This window comes from Globicephala melas, chromosome 21, assembly GCF_963455315.2.
Source record: "Globicephala melas chromosome 21, mGloMel1.2, whole genome shotgun sequence".
NCBI lineage: Eukaryota > Metazoa > Chordata > Mammalia > Artiodactyla > Delphinidae > Globicephala > Globicephala melas.
The window spans coordinates 32,305,532-32,326,099 of record NC_083334.1 but is presented as its reverse complement, the minus strand read 5'-3'; the positions used below and the strand labels follow the sequence as shown (position 1 = coordinate 32,326,099).

At 50.1% G+C, this 20,568-nt stretch overlaps 1 protein-coding gene across 7 annotated transcripts in view; it reads left to right on the top strand.

Annotated features, from left to right (window-relative positions):
- The window catches only part of ANK1 (ankyrin 1), a 211,294-nt gene that overhangs the window by 96,027 nt on the left and 94,699 nt on the right, over positions 1-20,568 (top strand). The window contains exon 1 of one of the 7 annotated variants that reach the window (XM_060291460.1): positions 18,900-19,484. The exons of the other annotated variants lie outside the window; for them this stretch is intronic. Coding sequence (XP_060147443.1) covers positions 19,446-19,484 — 39 coding nt within the window. The 5' untranslated portion in view covers positions 18,900-19,445. Of the gene's footprint in view, positions 1-18,899; positions 19,485-20,568 lie in introns of those variants that run through there. 7 annotated transcript variants of the gene reach the window in all.

Here is a 20,568-nt window from a genome sequence, read left to right as displayed (position 1 = left end):
TTTTTATATTCTTTTCCACTATGGTTATTTACAGTATACTGAATATTGTTCCCTGTGCTATACAGTAGGACCTTGTTGTTTATCCACTCTCTATGAAATAGCTTACATCTGCTCACCCCAACCTCCCACTCCATCCCTCCCCCAAACCCCTCCCCCATGGCAACCACCAGTCTGTTCTCTATGTCCGTGAGTCTGTTTCTGTTTTGGAGATGGGTTCATTTGTGTCATATTTTAGAGTCCACATATAAGTGATATCATATGGTATTTGTCTTTCTCTTGCTGACTTACTTCACTTAGTATGATAATATTTAGGTCCCTCCATGTTGCTGTAAATGGCATGATTTCATTCTTTTTTATGGCTGAGTAATATTCCATTGTATATATGTACCACATCTTCTTTATCCATTCATCAATGTCAATGGACATTTAGGTTGTTTCCATGTCTTCAGCCTCAAGTTGTTGATTGAAAGTCAACAAAGGCTTTGTTTGTTGGTGTCTAATTTTGTTTGCGTAACAATGCAGGTGTGCCCTGCTTAGAGAAATTGCTGATGGCTGAGCTGGGGAGTCTGTCTCTGGGGTCCCCCATGATCTAGTGGGTCTCCTCTTGAGGCAGCTGTGCCTGGGCCCAGGGTGGCATGCAGAGCTGCCTGAAGACTCCCTTCCATCATGCCTTTCCCACATGGAGACCTTGCTCTGAAATTTCCTCCTTTCCTCATCCCCAGCAGGCCTTGCCCTCGCTCCTGTTCCTTCAGAGTCTTATTCTGGATCATTTCCCAAGCTGGTGAGTGATTACTGAGCTCCTGAGATGGGGAAAGTCCTGGGGAGCTGCAGACATTAAGCCTGGGGTGGCCACTCTTAAAGCACTTGCAGGAGCTTCCCTGGTGGTGCAGTGGTTAAGAATCTGCCTGCCAATGCAAGGGACACTGGTTCGAACTCTGGTACGGGAAGATCTCACATGCCACGGAGCAACTAAGCCCGTGCACCACAACTACTGAGCCAGAGCTCTAGAGCCCGCAAGCCACAACTACTGAGCCCACGTGCCACAACTACTGAAGGCTGCACACCTAGAGCCCGTGCTCTGCAACAAGAGAAGCCTGCACACTGCAACGGAAGAGTAGCCCCCGCTTGCCGCAACTACAGGAAGCCTGTGCACAGCAGCGAAGACCTGATGCAGCCAAAAATAAATAAATTTATTTTAAAAAAAAAAAAAAAGCACTTGCAGCCGGGAAGGGGAGAGGAGGCGGGTACAGAAACCACAAGATTCTAAAGAAGGAAGGAACCTGCCACGAGGGATAAAAGGCTTTGGAAATTCAGAAGAGAGAGAATCCTTCGAGCAGAGCAAATCAAGGGAAGTTCCACAGAGATAGTACAAGTTGGCTGTAAGGGACAAGTTTGGTGCAGACAGTCGAGGGTGGAGGGAGAGGAGAGCATGGAAGGGTGTCCCAAGGGAGGGAACAGAGTGTGTGGACAGCCCTGAGTGGTCAGCTCATCTTCAGTCGGTTCGGGGCAGGACAGGAACGGAGGTATGAGGTCAGGTTGGAAGCTTAGCTGGAAAGGGGACCAGGAAGGGCCTGGGGATGACCTACAGGCTCTATTCTCAGGATACACAGGATCCCAGCCACGGCTCTGTGAGGTCATTGCGTGTGACGCTGAGGACACAGAGGCACAGAGAGATGAATCTGCCCACGGCTGCAACAGCAAGTATGCAGTGGGAGTAGGATAAGTGTCCAGGAAAGCTGGCCCCAGGGCCTGGCTTCTGAGCCAGTACCTTATTCTGCTTTCATGCGAGCTGCCGAAGCAGAAGGCTCAAAAGGAGAGGCAGGGGCTGGGGACGGCTGGCATCCATCTTGCCGGGTCCTGTGGTGGCATTTCATGGGGAGCTGTCGAGCCCATTGGCTGAGTGCTTGACTCCAGGGTGCCAGTGTGTGGCTCTGTGGCGGGATCCTGCAGGCCTGGCTTTTGGACCCTTCGCATCACCCCCTCTACTCACTCCTTCAGCCCAGGCTTATTGGGCCCCCTGTGCTCTATAAACCAAAGCAGGACCACCCCAGTAAGCGGGTGCCCATCTGAACTCAAAAACCAGGTGTGTGGCAGGATGTTTACCTAATTTGCAAAAGCCTCGCTGTGGGACTTCTTTAAGTAGCTAGCTCCCAAGTGCATAGGAAAATTATAATATATAAAAACTTCCATGGAAGGCAAAAAAAAAAAGGAAATAAAAAGCTTTAACTGAATAGACTCGGATATACTGTACATGCTGAAAGTACCTAAAAATGTTTCCAATTTTCTCCTTACCTTTCATACTTGTCAGTGAATTTAATGACAAACACCAATCACCTAAAAAAAGTATCCATGTGGTAGCACTGAATCGTTTCACAGGTCTTACTGAAGAACTGAAGATGTAATCCCGTTCACGTGTCCCAGACAGGAGAATTATGGAATTGATTAATTACATCCCCAAGGGATGTTCTGCCTTAGGAAGGAATCCACTAAATATAGTTTGCTATTGCAGTTCTTGTTTTTATGTTATTAGTTCATGGGGGCCGAGGAGACGGGGGTCAAGCGGGGAGGCTAGGGCGACAGAGCAATGAAGTGTTATAAGGCTTAACTAGCTGGACATCAGCCAGAGTGAAATGACCAGCCTTTCCTCACGTGGGCGAAAATAAATAGAGTCAAATGCCATGGGGGAACATGGGCTTAAACACCCCTGATCAGCGTTTCCCCAAGAAGACTCAGAGCCTTAATATGCTCCATTGTTTTTGAATCTCTAAGGATAAAGTTTGCATTTCCCACGCTTACCTGGCCAGCGCACCCTTGGGGTGCAGTGGGTGACATTGCACAAGACTGGTGTTCCTGGGAACACACTTTGGGAAATGGAGTCTCAGTTTCCATGGAGAGGATGGTGTTCAGATTTTCATTTCAGGGCAGACATCGATCGCTGGAGTACATATGTAGGGTCCAAATTTTGAATGGGAAAGAACTTTCCAACGGTTAGAACTCTCCAAAGAGGGAAGGATTTGATCAGAGGCCTGTCGAGAAGGTCAGGAAGAGGAGCTAGGTGGACCGGGGGGAGGACTTAGATGACCTTGGAAATGATAGCCCTGAATGACGTGATGATAAGATACATGACTCAGCCCGGAAGCAGGGTTCGGTTAACAAACACTCCATGTGCTGCGTTCACTTCGGTGCACAGTTACTTTGTTAGGGGGTTGACTTATCTAAACGTCCTCTAATTTCTTTCTCCTGCTGGGTCTGTGGGGCCTTGATACTTGCATGGCTGGTTTAACAGCTCTCTGCGGAAATGAGAAAATCATTCAATCAGGGGAAATGGATTTGGGATGAGCAAAGGAGCTTTTTCCAGTGTGGGTATTTTAGGAATGCCTCTACCATTTAGTATATACGGCACTTAAAAATCTTGGGACGTTCTGATTAGCTGGTGTCTAATGATCAAGTCGATGAAATCCTTGAAATTTTATAAGCTGAATAGGATGGAATTCTTTCATCTAATTTGGGATCCAGAGTTACATTTTTTTTTTTTTTTTTTTTTTGCGGTACGCGGGCCTCTCACTGTTGTGGCCTCTCCCGCTGTGGAGCACAGGCTCCGGACGCACAGGCCCAGCGGCCATGGCTCACGGGCCCAGCCGCTCCGCGGCATGTGGGATCTTCCCAGACCAGGGCACGAACCCGAGTCCCCTGCGTCGGCAGGCGGACTCTCAACCACTGCGCCACCAGGGAAGCCCCAGGTTACATCTTATTTACTTAGATTTGCATAGGTCATTAGAGATAGAGAGGTCCTAGTTCCAAACATGTAAGATGAAATAAAAATTAATTTATGTGATGTGCTATCTTTTGATTCAGATAAAATGCTCAGATTTTGATTCACTAAGGATCCAAGAGATGCCCCCTGAGATCTTCTCAGCAGGCAGCACCTTTCCCCCATTGGCGTTAGGAAGTACCTGGGGGGTGGGAGGGCGGTACGGATATTTAGGGACAGACCTGCAGGACGCAGAAGTGACTCACTCGGTATGCCACTCCCGCTGGGAAATAAGGTCTCATGTCGCGGAGGTGGAGACAGAGCGGAATGGTTGGGTGACTTGCTTGCCGGCAAATAGATCCAGGGAGACATGCAGGGGTGATATTAGGAAGCCTGAAGGATGGCAGCTTTTTGCTCTCTCAGTTTGAAATACCCACCAGGGAACGCCAGGCACATCCTCATCAACACCGATGTGCGTTTCTACAACATACTCTATTTTTTCTGGCTCTGTATTTGGGCTTGAGAGTGTGCATGTTCAGTTTAACAGCCCTGCAGGAAATATTCCTCCTTCCATCAGGCAGCCTCAGAGCAGGGGTAGACTCTCCCGGAACTGGGGTGGGCTGGGGGGTGACTTCCTGTCGGGGATGAGGGCGTGGCAGGCACATCCCTGTGCCGGAGGGCTCCTGGCGCCCTGAGGCTGGTGCCAGGTACAAGAAGCTGGTATCTGGCATATGAAGGGTCTACCGTCTCCAAACCAAGGACTCAGCATATGCTGGCTGAGCTCCTGTTTTGTACCAATGATTTACATCCTTGGGTTGCTTAGCTCCATTCCCCATTTGGCCAGAGCTGTCTCTGACTGCTCTGTCCTTGGCCTTCATTTAGGGGGGCCTCCCCAGCTGCTCATGCAGGTGAGCTGGGAACAGCCATGGGCCCCCAGCCCCCGCTCAATCTGCTCCTTACTCCCAGCACTTGTTCTCACCTGCCAAGCCCTGGACTCTGGGATGGGACCTGAACTTGGCCCTGTGGGCCTTGGGGACCTTGTGCCTCCCCTCCCCTGCTCCCCTCTCCTGGGCCCGTTGGTTCTAGCTCTATGTCCTGAGCACACTCCCACCCAGGAATGGCAGGGAGAAGGGGTGTGGCCATCCAGGGGTGTGGAAGGTACTGGACCAGAGGACGGATGACTTGGTTTCTGGTCCTACTTCCACCGCGACCTGTGACCTGGAGCCCATCACTTCATCTTTCCAGACCCAGAGTTGAAGGGTTGTTCCCGGGTCCCAAGATCTGTGCCTTTCCATCTGCACCCAGAGCGTGCAACTCCGAATTTGCTTTTTGATTTCCACTCTGGTTGAGATTAGGAACGACTGCAGGCTGACTCCTCTGCAGAAGGCAAGAGCGGTGTGTGTGGTGGAAGTAAAAAGAGGGCGGGGAGGGAAGGTGGCGAGAGCAGAGCCTGAGCACCAGGGTCAGGGAACCTGGGAAGGTGGTCTTGCTGGGATCCCTGGGGTGTGGCCCCCAAGCAGAAGGCAGGCGGCACCCCTGCTGGGAGGGGATGCTTCCTGTGGTACCCGGCCTGAAGGGGATCTCTCGGATCACACAAAAATTAGGGGGATTCCAAAGCAATTAGGGAAGCACCCCTAATTGTTTGTAGACGATCCAAAGATTGCTGACCGTCTAGGAAAACTGCAGAGGGCAGGGAAGGTGGAGGTGCCGACGAGGCTCGGGGCGAGGGGCACACATGAACCTCACTCCCCTCACAACTTCCAATGACTTTCTTCTCCTCTCTCGAGCCTCCCAAACGGAGTCCCCCCAGTTAAAACATAAAAGGATGACTTTTTTTTTTTTTTCCCAGAGAGGGAGACTTCCCACCAATGTAGAAGCACAGGGCAGAGACGTTTCTCCTGAGCATCGCTGGTTAGGGATTCCACCCGTTTTCTAGTGTCTCTTGAGCACTGCTGGTTAGGGATTCCACCCGTTTTCTAGTGAGGCATGGTGAGACGTTAAATGCCGAAAACACTCCGCCCTACACGTGGTGTGGCCTCCTCCCCAGCCCACCTGCCTTTACCCGCTTCCAGTAACCTCTCTAGTAAAACTGCAACACATCCACCCACAGAAAAGACGGTGAACCCAGTAGGCCACTGCCCTCCTCGGCACCCTCCCCCACCCAGCCCCCAGCCCCGGAGCCTAACGCCCTCTGACCCACTGCTTGTCTCCACGTCTGAGGTTGCCCCGACAGTGACGGTCCACACGCACTCACACACAGTCACACACACACGCGCACGTGCACGCGTGCATACACATGCACACAGATGCACACCCATTCCCTGGGCAAGGATTGGAGCCACTGCGGCCTTGGAGTCTAGGAAAACCACCCCCTGTGGCCCGAGAAGCTTCAATCACGTGGGTGGGAAGAATCTAGTAACACAGAGGAGTCTGCTCCCCCCCTCCTGCCGCCGGCGTGGGGTGTTGGGATGTAGGAGGATGTGTCATCCCATCCCGGGGAGGAGAAGAAGCTGGATGCTTTCACAATGAGTCACGCAGGTTAACTCAACAAACTCCTACAGACACTTGAAAAATGTTCATGCTATTTATGGACTCAGAGTCCAAGAGGAAATCATGGAAAGATACTGGTTCAAAATGAAGAGGAGGTGAACTTGGGCCTCCGAGCTGGTCTGATTAGCCAGCTGCGTTCCAGGTGAGGTCCCGGGAAGACCCAGGAAGGTCTGTGACTGCAGCCTCCCTGATGGGCTCTGGGACAGAGTTGGCACTTAGCAAATGAGAGATGATCACTAGAGCAAGTGCCTGCAATCTGCACGGCCATAGAACACACCAAGCTGCCCTTAGAGAGCAGAGACCTTCCCAGGCTTTCTCTCCTCTCTTTCCCAGCCAGACCTGCCATCTCTTGTTTATTGCTTTCTCCAAGTTCCCCAGGGTTTCTATGCTTCTAGTCTCATCATCCCCTAGAGCACAATGCTTACAGCAGTGGGCTTGGCTCCAGATTGCAGAGTTCAAATCCTGACTCTACCCCATATGTGCTGTGTGACTTTGGGCAAGTTTCTTAACCTCTCTGTGCCCCCGTTTTCCGCTCAGAAAATAAGGACAATTAGAGCATCTACCTTCCGATGTTGCTGTGAGGATTGAATGAGTTCACACTTGTAAAATGCTTAGAACAGTGCCTAGCATGCAGTAAGCACCCCCAAAATGTTACTTCTTTTTCTTTCTTTTGGTTTCTCTACCAGTACCTCTTCTGGTCCCATGGGCATCAAAAGACGCATAGGATCTGTGGGTGTAGGGGAGGGCATTCCAGACCCGGCAAGAGGTGTATCCTGTGATGGGAGAGGGGTGGGGAGGGCGTTAGAGCGTTTCTTGACTGCATCAAGCTTACCTCTCACGGACTTTGCATTTCCAGACACACAGTGTCCATCCCTGCCTGCAGTCAGACCTCTGCTCCAGGGTCACCTCCTCAGAGAGGCCACGTGTGTCTAGGGCTGCATCCCACATGGCTCTCCATCCCTATCCTTGCTTGGCAATTATCACTTCCCCATAGGAGACGTGTACCTGTGTCTTACTTACGGCCCTAACCACTTCCCTTCTCCCATCAGAAGGCAAGCTCTGTGAGAGCAGGTTTTCTCTCTGTCTGTGGAAATGCTGGGTCCTCAACAGTCCCAACACCTAACAGGCACACAAATATTTTTTAAGGAAAGAATTGAATCTAACAACTATCATCTCATCTTCCTCTTTGCACAACCATCTTTGTGAGGGATGGAAACTCCCTTCAACCTCATGATGGCAGACATTTCAAACTTTAAAGGCTGTACTATCGTTAGAAATAAATTATTCTTGTATGTAATTTTCACACCATTTCCTAGAGTAGGCGTATTTATTTTGTTGACTAACATACATATTTTTAATTGACAAGTGTTTGTTTCTGGATCCCCGCCTTCTGTTGGAAGAATGCATTCCCTTTATCTTCTAGAACCAAACACCTGGAACACAGGGGACTCCAAATAAGCATTGAAATTGATCCCGGTGACTCCCTAAAAACTGGCAGCCCTTAAGGCTTGGTTCAAATCTCACTGCTCAATAAAAGATTTCCTCCGAGCGCCATATTCCCCTCCGATCTCAACCTTTCCTTTGAATTCCTGGAACTTCTTGTTCGAAACTCTCATTTTCTTTTTTTAAAGAATTTTACTGGAGGCTAGTTGATTTACAATGTTGTGTTAGTTTCAGATGTACAGCAAAGTGATTCAGTTATACATGTACATATATCTACGCTTTTTCAGATTCTTTTCTCATATAGGCTGTTATCACAACATATTGAGTAGAGTTCCCTGTGCTATACAGTAGGTCCTTGTTGGTTATCTATTTTATATATAGTAGTGTGTATATGTTAACCTCAAGCTCCTGATTTATCCCTCCCCCTGACCTTTCCCCTTTGGTAACCATAAGTTTGTTTTAGATATCTGTTAAGTCTGTTTCTGTAAGTTCATTTGTATCATTTTAAAAATTAGATTCCACATATGAGTGAAATCATATGATATTTGTCTTTCTTTGTCTGACTTATTTCACTTAGTATGATAATCTCTAGGTCCATCCATGTTGCTACAAATGGCATTATTTCCTTCTTTTTTAAGGCTGAGTAATATTCCATTGTACATATGTACCTCATCTTCTTTACCCATTCCTCTGTCGATGGACATTCTCATTTCCTCCTTTTTTATTAATTAATTAATTAATTTTTATTTTTGGCTGCATTGGGTCTTCGCTGCTGTGTGCGGGCTTTCTCTAGTTGCAGCGAGAGGGGGCTACTCTTCGTTGCGGTGCACAGACTTCTCATTGCGGTGGCTTCTTATGTGGCAGAGCACGGTCACTAGGCACGTGGGCTTCAGTAGTTGCGGTATGCGGGCTCAGTAATTGTGGCACACGGGCTTAGTTTCTCTGTGGCATGTGGGATCTTCCCGGACCAGGGCTTGAACCCCTGTCCCCTGCATTGGCAGGTGGATTCTTAACCACTGAACCACCAGGGAAGTCCCTCATTTCCTTTTAATCATACACTCAAGAGATCATACACTCATCTCTTGAGCTATTGTGTTACTGAATCTTTAACCCATTTATTGTTCTATGTATTTTCCATATAACTACATCTTTCACCTCTACTAGTTTGCAATCTTCCCAAGGCTAGGAACCACAGAATATGCTTATATGTTCTCGGATTGCGCATGGCAATTCGGCAGTTTGACTGGAAGGGTAAATGAATGAGGAGAAGCAGACTTATCAGTACCACTAAGTCCTGCAGTGTCGATAATTGACCTCCGCTACCGCCACCCTAAAAGCGCTTGTGGAACTAAAGGTTGATGTGGATATTGACAATGACTTTCCCTTGGAAATGTTGATTGGCCTCTAGGTATCTGATTTCAGAAATCCTGGAAATGTCTTTCTCTGAAGGCTAAGGACTAGCTCAGTCATTACAGAAACAATAATGGTTGTATTAGTGATAATTGATTCACTGCCCGTTTCTCACTTTCTTTCTCTAATACTTATCCTTCCTTTATTTAGGAGTTCAAAGTCAGGGTGCTAAGAAAAGTCTTGTTGAAAGGTAGCTCATGGAAGTGGTTGTCAAGCGTGATTTTAGAGTAAAAATGAGGTCTTCATAAAGTCATAACATTTTGGAGATGGAAAGAACATCAATACATCTATAACATTTTATTTCTTTCAAAAGATATGAAGCCAAGATTTCAGAGAGGGAACATCTAGTCATGCTTCATCATTGTCTAGATTTGAAATGTCCAAATGAGAAACATACCTCAGGATTCACCTGTGGTAGGTGGGGTTTTCTGCAGATGAAGCAGGACGTAGAGAAATGTAGATCAGGCTGATGACTTATAGCTTATTTCCTCACCTTTTTTCATTTAAATAATTATAAAAGGGGTGATAAATATACTGCATGAAAAGATATTCGAAAGAGAAGCCAGCCAGAATTCACGAGAGGATTAACTAGAAAGATAATGGTCTCTATTCAATTATTAAGAACACTATGATGAGCCTGTGTGAGATACTACGTGTGGCATCTGCCCTGTTGCCTTGGTCGTAAAGAGAAAATAGGACCAAGAATTAGAAGGCAGATGCCAAGGTGCTTTTCTGTGGTAGCCACTAAGTACCCTGCTGAAAGGAGCTTAAGAGCATCTCGAAGGAATGCTTGCCTTCCTGTCCTCGAGCCTGCCTTCCTGTCGTCAAGTTGTGAAAAATGGCAAACTTCAGGGGGCTGTAGGTAGGCTGGGTGGTAGCTTAATTGGGTTTGGTTGCCTTGAAATGTCTTGGCTCCGGGAAGAGAGAGGAAACCTCTTCAGTCAGCAGTTGGCCAGCTGGGTCCACCCTTGACCATTGAGGCCCGAATGAAAGGGGAGAGAAGTTGGTTCCACTGCAGAGGGTCCCTAAGGGTTCCACTGCCTCGGGGCTGAGCACCCATGGCAGCTGGGCAGGCTTAGCTCCTGCTTCTTGAACCTTCCCTCGCCCGGTTCAGAAGGGGTTGGTATTGAAGTCACGGTTATGATTCTAGAGAACTCAACTGGGGTAGCCTGGGATTAAGGTCAACCTTATAGTTTCAAGACTCTCCATTTTCCCAACCCTCTGGGAAGGACAGTTTCAACCATCTCTAATTAAACCTTTAATATAACAAAAGAGAAACAGACACAGATACAGAGAACAATCTAGTGGTTACCAGTAGGGGTAGGGAATTAAGAGACACAAACTACTATGTATAAAATAAATACAAGGATATATTGTACAGCACAGGGAAACATAGCTAAATGTCATAATAACTCTCAATGGAGTGTAATCTATAAAAATATTCAATCACTACATTATACACCTGAAACTAATATAATACAGTAAATCAACTATATTTCAGTTAAAAACAAAACAAAACAAATAACACTTTAGGGCCTGGGTTCATAGAAACAGTGGTCTAACATTTCTGCATTGAACATGCCTTGGAGCAGTGGCTGGGGTCTTTTCTGACCAGAGAGAATGGCCAAATTAATAGAGAGGCCCTAGTTGCACTCAAATTTCCAAGGCTGAGCAATTCTTTCTGGAGAACATTGAACTTCACGTTTCTCACATACCCTAAAAATACCTTAGGCTCATGTAATCAAGCAAAAGCCGGGGCAACCACCTTCACTCTGCTCCACACACCACCCCAAGCATCCTAGGACTCTCTGGTGACTTTGGGTAAATTATTTAATGTCTTTGTGCCTTCACTCTTTCTTCTGTAAAATGGGGACAATAAGCTACCTCATAGGGTGGTTGTTGAGGATTAAAGGTGTTAAGACATCTAAATTGCTTAGAATGGTGCCTGGCTTGTACATTTCAGCTATTATTATTTTCAAATCGTTTCCTTCTTCTGCCCTTTCATCTGTATTGCATTGTCACTACAGTAAAGTATTATGGGCCACAGGGCATGGAAGGGGTCACCCAGCATCATCTTCCCAGGCCCCAGTTCCTAGTGGATGTCCCAAGGGCACCTCTGCCAATCTGGGAAAGCCTTGCTACACAGGCTGGACAAACTTGGGGCCCCTCTGGAACTCTTCAGGAAAGTCTCCAGGTGGCTGGCAGTGGGCCACCACCCATCCTGGCTCTGTCCCTTTAGGGAGAACTGTTCAAATAAAGGATCTACTGGGTGGCCATGCAGGGCTGTCTGAATGGACACTTGAGCATCCTTCAGAAACTCTGGAACCATGGGTTTCATTGCCAATACGCAAGCCCACTGGGCAATCTGAAAGAAAAAAAGGGGTTTCCATCTTAGCATGTGCAAGTGAGAGGTGAGTGTAGTTGTGCATTTTCTCCAGTTATCACACTCTTCTCCCCATGCCAGCAGGCTACAGGGGCAGGTTCCGTGAGGTGTGGAAGCACTGGGCGGGCATAGTTCAGTCAACGGGACCATCCCGGCAGCGCATAGCGTCTCACACACGTTTTCCAAAATGTGTGTAATTTCCGCCCCGCGTCTGGGCTCCGCAATCAGCAGTGAGGCAACATGTTCTGAAGCGTCAGTTCTGAACGTAGCCAGCGCCTCACACTGTGGGGAAAGCGAAGCATGATGGTCCGACGTGGACCAGTGCACCTGACGACGGGGGATGCTCTTGGCAGGATACTGATGCCTCTCATGAAAGCTCACCACCTTCCCAGCCTCCGCAGAGAGGTATGAACTCCTGCAGACCTGTCTGCCCCGTTGTCCCGGGAGTGAGGAGACGGAGCTGCTCTGTGGGGCCTGGGCTGGCAGCTCATGGAGGCTGTGGGTGAGAGCTGGGAGGTGCGGGCTGCGGTCTGGGATCCTTGCCTGCAGCCCAGTCCACCTAGGATCGTAACCTCCCCACCTAGGAAACGACAGTGGTTCCAAGGCTATATCCGCAGGGACCATCATGGCTTATGGGGAAATGAACAGTCTGTCAAACAGCCCTGGACATCTGATCTTTTTTTCACTGACGTGACAGTTACAAATCGGAATCAATCAGTTCAGATTGCAATTTGGCTAACGTTTACTGAGCCTCTGGTGTGTGGCCAGGATCGTGCTAACACTCGTTTTGAGCCGGCCTGGCTGCAGCTCCCATTCAGTTGAGACACTTACTGAGAGTGGCTTCTGTGCTGGGCATGGGGAGTCTGAGATGCACAGGAGAAGACGCCTCATCGCATCCTAACTGCCCTGTCTGGCGGTCCCGGGTGGTCCCAGAACTGCTCAGCAGAAGCAGGTGCTTGTTCTCAGGGCAGTTTGTGCCTTAGGAATTCCAGGTCTACTTCTTATCCAAAAAGAGGAATGGATACTGAAGCTGCAACCTGTTATTGTACATAAAACATTGTGTTCCCTTCATCTGGTTATTTGATGAGAAACTGAAGTTTGGTGCCTGTTGGCTTCTCACTATTGGGAGAATAATCCCGTGCCCTGCAGACTCGCCCTTCGAGCCCCCTTCCCACCCTTCTCTTCAGCACAGGGACGAGATTTCCAGGGCGGGGGGTGGGCACAGAGACCCCTGCAGAGGTCAGGCTTTGCTTGCATCGGCAAACTTGACTGTGGGCGTGCAGTGCTGGGGGGCGGGTGGAATGTGCGGGTTTCTGTTCCTGATTTGAAAATCAAAAGAGAGATGACAGACACATAAAAAGGCATGTTGATTTTTCACAGGGCGGGGGGTATATTTTTAAAATCTCAATACTGAAACATAGTCCCAGCGAGTAGCTCAAGCGTTCATGGTCAAGAGTCAAATTCCACAAGGTCACGTCCAAGAGGGGCCTGCAACTAAAGAGATCCTTTCGATGGACCGTCAGTATCTGTCTGGTCCCAGGGCTAAGGGGAAGCCCTGTGTGTACGTGAGCAGAAAATCCGAGATCCAGCTGCACTCTCCCCGTCTCCCCGGTGTGATCTCGGGTTTAACGCTGGCCCTCCGTGGAATCCATGTAGCACCTTCTCATAGGTTTAAAAATAGATTTCGGGCCTGCGAACCCTCTTAAGAGGAACACGACAGAGCCCAGTGCCAGCACCGTGGCACCCGATACCCGGCTGCGATCACTTCCCTAAATAGGCGCCGCTCTCGGGATCCTTGCGCCAGCTGAACTGGCGCGGAGCTCACCACACAGCGTTAAACGGAGAAACAAGCCAGGCTCTCTTCCCTCGCCTCTCTCTCCTCTCTCACTATCAAAGGTCTGGAGGAGTCACACCGGATTTCTTGGTTCATTCAACACGCCAGCTGGAGCATCTATCCTGTGAAGTTCCTTCCTAATTAACTGCGGAGGGGGTTAGGGCAGGAGGGTGCCATAGGGCACATACGACGAAAGACATTTCCCCCGGCCCCGCCCGGCGATGCTCTAGGTGGTTCGCAGACTCCCCGGGTGGTTAACCGCTGCCCCAGGTGGTGATAAGCCAGCCAGCCTTTCTGTGGAAAGGGCGGGGCTCCTGGCGCGCGCCCTTATCGGCCTCGTACAGAGACTCGGGGGGCCGGGGCAACTCCCTGAGCGCGCGCGGGGCGACGCAGATAGAATGGCGGGGGGCAAAGCGAGCCTTGTCAGCAGGGGAGGAGCTGTGGACCCGGGCTGGGCTCGGGAGCAAGGCTTCAGCTGTACACGCACCCTGAGAATTGGTTCTCCACTGCAGAGACAATGGAAATTGAAAATGATGCAGTGAAAGAAAGCCCAAGAGGTCCAGTGGCTCCAGCAGCGTGCTGGGGGTGCCTGGGGGCCTGCATCCCGCCGTGAGTGTTCCGACCTTGCAGAAGCGGTGACGGGGCCCTAATTTTCCAGCGTAGAAGCAAAATCAGTCACACCCCCTACCTCGGAGCGGGAGGCGGGAGTTAACCTTTGACCCAAGCTTTGGTGAAGGAAGGGAGGGGCGGAGGACAAAAAAGCATCCCTGTCGTTTACTGAGGACCTACTACGCGCCCGCAGTGGTGCTGGGCATTTTTACATAATCCTCACAATACCTGGGGGTGGGGGACAGGAGAAGGTTATTTTCATGTCACTGATGAGGAAGCCCATGCTCAGAAAAGTTACTTCCCTTTATCAGAAGTTACACAGCTCGACTGTTGGCGGCCCGCTAATTGTGAGTATTTTAAGGATGCCCGGAAAAGCAAATGATGACGTTGCAATTCAGTGAGGCCCAAGTCTGACTTGACTGCAGAGGATTAAAATGAGAGAAGCAGGAGGCCCTCTGCCCTCCAGTGCCCTGCAGGGGGAGAGAAGTGGTCACTGCTCGGGGCATGAGGTGCCAGGTGGCCCGTCTCTGGAATCCCGGGTCTGCCCTGAATCTCAGCTTTGACGTCGCTGTAGAGAGGAGCCAGCCTGGGTGCAGGCTGGCTGCCGCCTGAAGCTCTGTTCCCCCAAAGCATCCTGGGGTTCATCTGAGAGCCCCGCACACCTGGGATCCTTTGCTTCAGGCTTTTGAGCAAGAAGCATCATCCTCCCAGTTTCTGGAAGAGCCAGAAATTCACGGGGGAGTTCGTGGCAGGGGGGCCCCGGAGCCGTGCCAGGCTCCCACTCCATCCGGGGGTTCTGCATGCTGCATCCCTTTCTTCTCCCCACACTGTCTCCTCCTGATGTAGCTGATATAGCCTGGAGGAAAGAACTCCACGGCCATAGCCTCCAGCACCTCATTACGCTTGTCTGTGAGGAACTGCAGAGACAGCTGGTAAAATATTTAGCACGATGGAAAAAAACTGCACACGCCATGAACCTGGAAGATAGAACAAGGGGTCCTTACCAAGCACCCCTCGTCTTTTTCTTTAGCCCATCAATTCCTTTCTGGTCCTTTGCCTTGGTTGTTTGCTTTGGTTTCAGTGATTCTCACAGGCAATCTCCCGGGCACACTAAATACCTGTAATAAAAGTGCAGCCCTAAGGTACGAAAAAAATTAGGAAACAGGCAAGGAGCAGTTGTCGAAGGGTATGGGAGTGATGGAGGGTTGAGGAGGGACAGTCAATTAATGGTAAAAAAAAATAAGGGCTTATCTTTCTGAATCCCTAGAGCCCAAAGAAACCCTTCCAAGTCATCTAGTTTATCCTGCGCTTCTCTACACCATATCAAATGATGAGTTACGTTTCTCTGCTACCCCGAAGATCCCCAGCAAAGATTCAGCTCTTTCTGAATAATGAGTTCTGTTAAGTCACATCCCTTACCACTGGAGAAAATTCTTTCTTTCTGATCTAAACCTTCTCCACATCAATGTAACCCCATGATTTACAGTTTCCTTATGACCTGAGGAAATGTTCATACAGCAGTCAGCACCACTGCCCAGGTCTGTGCTAGTCACATAGGGGAGCAGGTGGGAAAAGTGAAGCAGAGGGACTGGGAATACAGGACACGTGAACCAAGCTGCCTCTACCTGTAGGAAGCTTATAATTGAATCATGGTGGTTATGGCACCTGGAAAGGGGTACCATAGAAGTAGTCCCAATCTGAGACCCAGACTCTAGTGCTGGAGGGGTTTACATCTTAAGGGCTATCTCCTTGAGCCTTCTCTTCTTTAATGTCGATCTCCCCAGGTCCTTTAACCTCAGGCCTTACTGGGTAACGTGCCTGAAGTTGCTTCCTTCTTCTCCTCTTGGGCTTTGTCCGACTCTGCGTATCTAAGTTGCAAAACCTCAACCCTACTGAGGTCACAGCCAGAGTCAAGAATTCTTGGCAGTCCTTGCGGAGCAACTGAGCCCTTGCACCACAACTAGTGAGCCTGCACTATAGAGCCTGCGAGCCACAACTACTGAGCCCACGTGTCACAACTACTGAAGCCCGCTTGCCTAGAGCTCGTGCTCCGCAACAAGAGAAACCACTGCAATGAGAAGCCCGCGCACCGCAACGAAGAGTAGCCCCCACTCGCCGCAACTAGAGAAAACCCGCGCGCAGCAACCAAGACCCAACGCGGCCAAAAAAAAACAAACGGAATTTTTGGCAGTCCTGAGTACTCAAGTCCTCTGATAATACCTCAGTCCCTCTCCCATTCTCTCAGCAGTACCATGGGTTGTATTCAGCTTCTGGTCCACTATGACTAGTTCATCCTTTTTCTTTGTGATTGTATATAAGCCATAGCAATTATGGTATAAAGAACCCGGGGCTTAGGAGTTATACTACCTGGGTATCAGAATTGGGCTGGGAATTTTTGCTATTTAACTTTGAACATTTCCCTTTACGTGTAAGATCTCAGTTCATCTCACCTTTAAAATAGATGTGCTGTCTAGAAAGAACCCTCAAAATTCAGTAATCAGAAAACAAACAACCCAATTTAAAAATCGGCAAAAGATTTGAACAGATACATCACCAAAGAAGTTATGTGGATGGCAAGTCGGCCCCTGAAAAGATGTTCAGCCTCATTAGTTATGAGGCAATGCGAATCAAAACGACAATGAAATACTCCTACACATCTATTAGAATGTCTAAATTAAGGCTAACTGTACCAAGTGCTGGCAAGGGTAGGGACCAACGGGAGGGGCTACAAAGGGGCAGAAGGAAACTTTTGGAGGTGATTTTGGAGGTACATTGTCTTGATTGTAGAGATGTTTTTATATATATATATATATATAAACTTACTAAATGGTACATTTTAAATATGCAGTTTACAGTGTGTTGGTTACACTTCAACACGGCTGTTAAAAATGGTCTATTTTTCAGTCCATCGTGTGAGTCAATTGAATTAGTGCTTTTGAAACTGTTATATTGTTCATATTGTTCATCTGCCATTTGAGTAGGGCATTTCTCTCTCTCTAAATATTAATGTTGGAACAGTGCTTTGGAATCCCTTGAGATCCTGCACTGGGCTATGATCAGGGCTGTTCCAGTAACCATAATTTATTAATTGAAGCTCTCTATGTGGAGGCTTTTAGCAAATCTGAGAGGCAGTTTTAAGAAGCACAGAGCAAGAGACCTGGAGGGTGACCCGTGTCTTTAAAATGTGTGCATTTTTGTGCTCGGAGAAGGGGCCGTGGTGACTCCCCCAGCCAGACACCTGCCTTTGGTACAGGGGTGTGGCGTTTTCCACCTTGCAGAGGTTGCCTGTCCTCTGATGGTGTTGAGGGTCTCAGGCCTGGAAAATTCTGATGCCGCTGTCTTCAAATTCCAGTGTTTTCATCCACATGGGAGAGGTTAGTTGCATTATACACTTCAGATCACTCTTTTTCGGCAACATCCTGTCCTTCTCTCTTGATCTTTATTTATTCCATTTATTTGGGACGTTCCCCTAATTGTCGAATGGATTTGAAGAGCACCTTACTTTTTTTCTTTTACTTGAAGTAGAGGTAGTTTATAATATTATATTAGTTTTTAGTTTCAGGTGTACAGCATAGTGATTTAATATTTTTATAGATTATACTCCATTTAAAGTTATTATAAAATATCGGCTATATTCCCTGTGCTGTACATTACAACCTCATATCTTATTTATATTATACCCAGTAGTTTGTACCTCTTAATTCCCTTCCCCTATCTTGCCCTTCCCTCACCCCTCTCCCCACTGGTAAGCACTAGTTTTCTGTATCTGTAAATCTATTTCTGTTCTGTTAATATTCATTTGTTTTACGGTTCCGTTTCCACATATAAGTGAAAAAGCATAGTGTTTGTCCTTCTCTGTCTGACTCAGTTTCACTAAACATAATACCCTCCAGGTCCATCCATGTTGTTGCCAATGGTAAAATTTCATTCTTTTTCATGGCTGAGTAATATTCCATTGTATCTATGTACCACATCTTCTGTATCCATTCCTCTGTTGATTGGACACTTAGGTTGCTTCCACGTCTTGGCTATTGTAAATAGTGCTGCTATGAACACTGAGGTGCATGCAAATTGGTGTTTTTGTTTTTTTGGATAAACAGCCAGGAGTGAAATTGCTGGATCATATGGTAGTCCTATTTTTAGTTTTCTGAGGAACCTCCATACTGTTTTCCACAGTGGCTCCACCAATTTACAAGAGCACCTTACCGTGGAAAACACTCCGTTTTTTCTAACCTCAGGGTATCCCGCGTGTTGTCCCCTCCTGGCACTGGGCACACTTGGGCTGGGGATCTTGTCAGTGTTGCTAATGGAAGGGCTTTGGGTCAGCTGGCCCCTCTGTTTACTGGTAGTAACCTTGGTCCTGACCTTAACCTCCCTGGGCTCAGCTTCTCCATCCACACAACTACAATAGCATCTTCTACCTCAAGAGGCGCCTGCGACGGTTAAATGAGGTAACGCAGTATGTCCTTCACCTAATAGGTACTCAGTGGGTTAATTCTTCCCAAACACACAGCTGTCCGGTGCCCCCCATGCTTCGGGGCAGGAGGGGTGGGAAAAGAGCATTTGGTGCCGTGTCTAAACTGCTATTTGAAGAGAGCATGAAGCTGGGCTCATGATACAGAACATCCAGGTTGGGACAAGCAGTATCGCCAGCGGCTGTGACAATCTCTGTCACTGCTTCTGCTGGCCATTGCTCATCACTCAGCGTAATCCCTGGTGTCACCGCCCCCCCCAACACACACATGCTCTTGACATCTGTCCCCGAAATGACCACACGAAAAGGTGAGGGTGGTCCCGGAGCAGAATCTGGGAGCTTCCTCCGGCCTTGGGTGACATTCCCTAAAACAGCGTCAGACTGGGGGGATGAGGGAGACGTAGTAACAGATCCGCGTCTCAGCTTCACTCCGCCTCGCGGCTCCCGGCAGCAGCTGGAAGAGGCTGATGAGCTGGCATCTCAGGACACGCTGCAAGAGCTGGAAACATGCAGATCGGTGATGGGGCATAAATAGCCTCTGCTGAGCTCGTCCTGGCCGTCTCCGCCGGCCCCGGGGCCCACTCACCCGGGCGGTCGGGGAGACAAGAGGCAGGGCGGGAGCGCCATGCAGCGTGGAGCTCCTCACCTCGCCTGGACGTGTGCGCCTCCCGCCTGCCGCCGCAGAACGCGGCCCTCCACGCGCCCGCGCCGCGGGGCTCGGCCGCAGGGGCCTCGTCTCCGGAGATCGCTCCGCGTTACCTTTCGCGTCAGACGCGAGGATGAGGAGGAAATGAAGAGGCCCCACTAGCGGCTGGCGGGCGGGCGGGCGCCAGGGTACGCGCGCCGGAGCCCAGCCGAGCCGAGGCGAGCGGCGGGCGCCTGTATTTTTAGCCTGATGCCGCTTAACTTGCTGGCGCTCCGCGCGCAGCCGAGCAGATAACGGGGGAGGGGAGCCGGCCGCGGCCTCGGATTTCCGCGCCGGCGCCGGACGATGGCAGCGCGACCGCGCAGGTCGGGTCCAGACGCCGCGGTGAGTGCCAGGCCGGCCCGCGCCGGGCGGGGTCCCTGCCGCCGCGCCCCCTGCCGCGGGCTCGTCGGGCGCCGGCCACCAACTTTCCCGGCGCGGGCGCGGGCGAGGACGCGCGACAGCCGCCCTACTGTTGCCTCACGTCCGCGGGCGCCGAGGCTTCTAGCGGGATCCAGAGGAAAATTCCTCTGGCCTGGAGGCCGCCGCCGCGGAGGGGCTGGTGTCGGGAGGCGGCCGGACCCGTGGCCGGGCGGCCGGGCGGGCGCGCGGAGGTGCCTGGAGGACAGTCCCGCGGGGCTGACTCTGCGGTGCGGGGCGACCGGCCGCCCCTCGCGGGGACCAACTCGGACCTGCGGGGATGCCCCGGCCTTGGCCTTGGCCGGAGAAGGGCCGCCTCGGGCGCCCGCGGCACGCCTGAGCCCTAGACCTTAGAAACACGAGCGCCCAGAGGTCCAGAGTCAGCGGGAAATGAATGGGGGTGAGAGGGAGCCGGGGGACCCCCCGGCGAGCTGTGCACCGTCCCCATTTTATTAATGGAATTGAGGTCTGGGAACTTGTGCGAGGCACAGCATCAAGTGGCGGAGCGGGGCTTCACGCCAGGTCTGTCCAACGTCAGGGTCCACTGTGGCTTTTCTCACATCCTGCATCACCCAGCCTCCCAGCGTGAGGCTGGAAGAGCGCAGGAACGGACGGGGTTTTCCCCAAGGCCTTGTACTTGTGCGGAGAGGTCATAAGAGGACCTGGGAGTCTGGCTTACGCATCTCGTTTCCTCAGTGACACCTTTAATAGCACAACTTTCTGGAAAGAAAAATGAAAGAAACCTAATGAAAGCGCACACTGGGGCCCAGGGTTCACTTCTGTTTCTCTGTCGTCAGTAGCCTAATGCAGGGGCCACACAGGTGTGTGCGGGCGGGCACTGCCTGTTCTTTCTTGGAGGCCCGGCCTGGGCTCCAAGGAGCACCCGGGCGCTGAGTATGAAGACACTCTCAGATGTGAAGGGCACCTCCCATATACAGGCCAAACGCCGCCTGCTGTACTTGGTCTTCCGGATGTGCTGCAGCCCCTCAGGAAAAGGTCCAGAACCTCT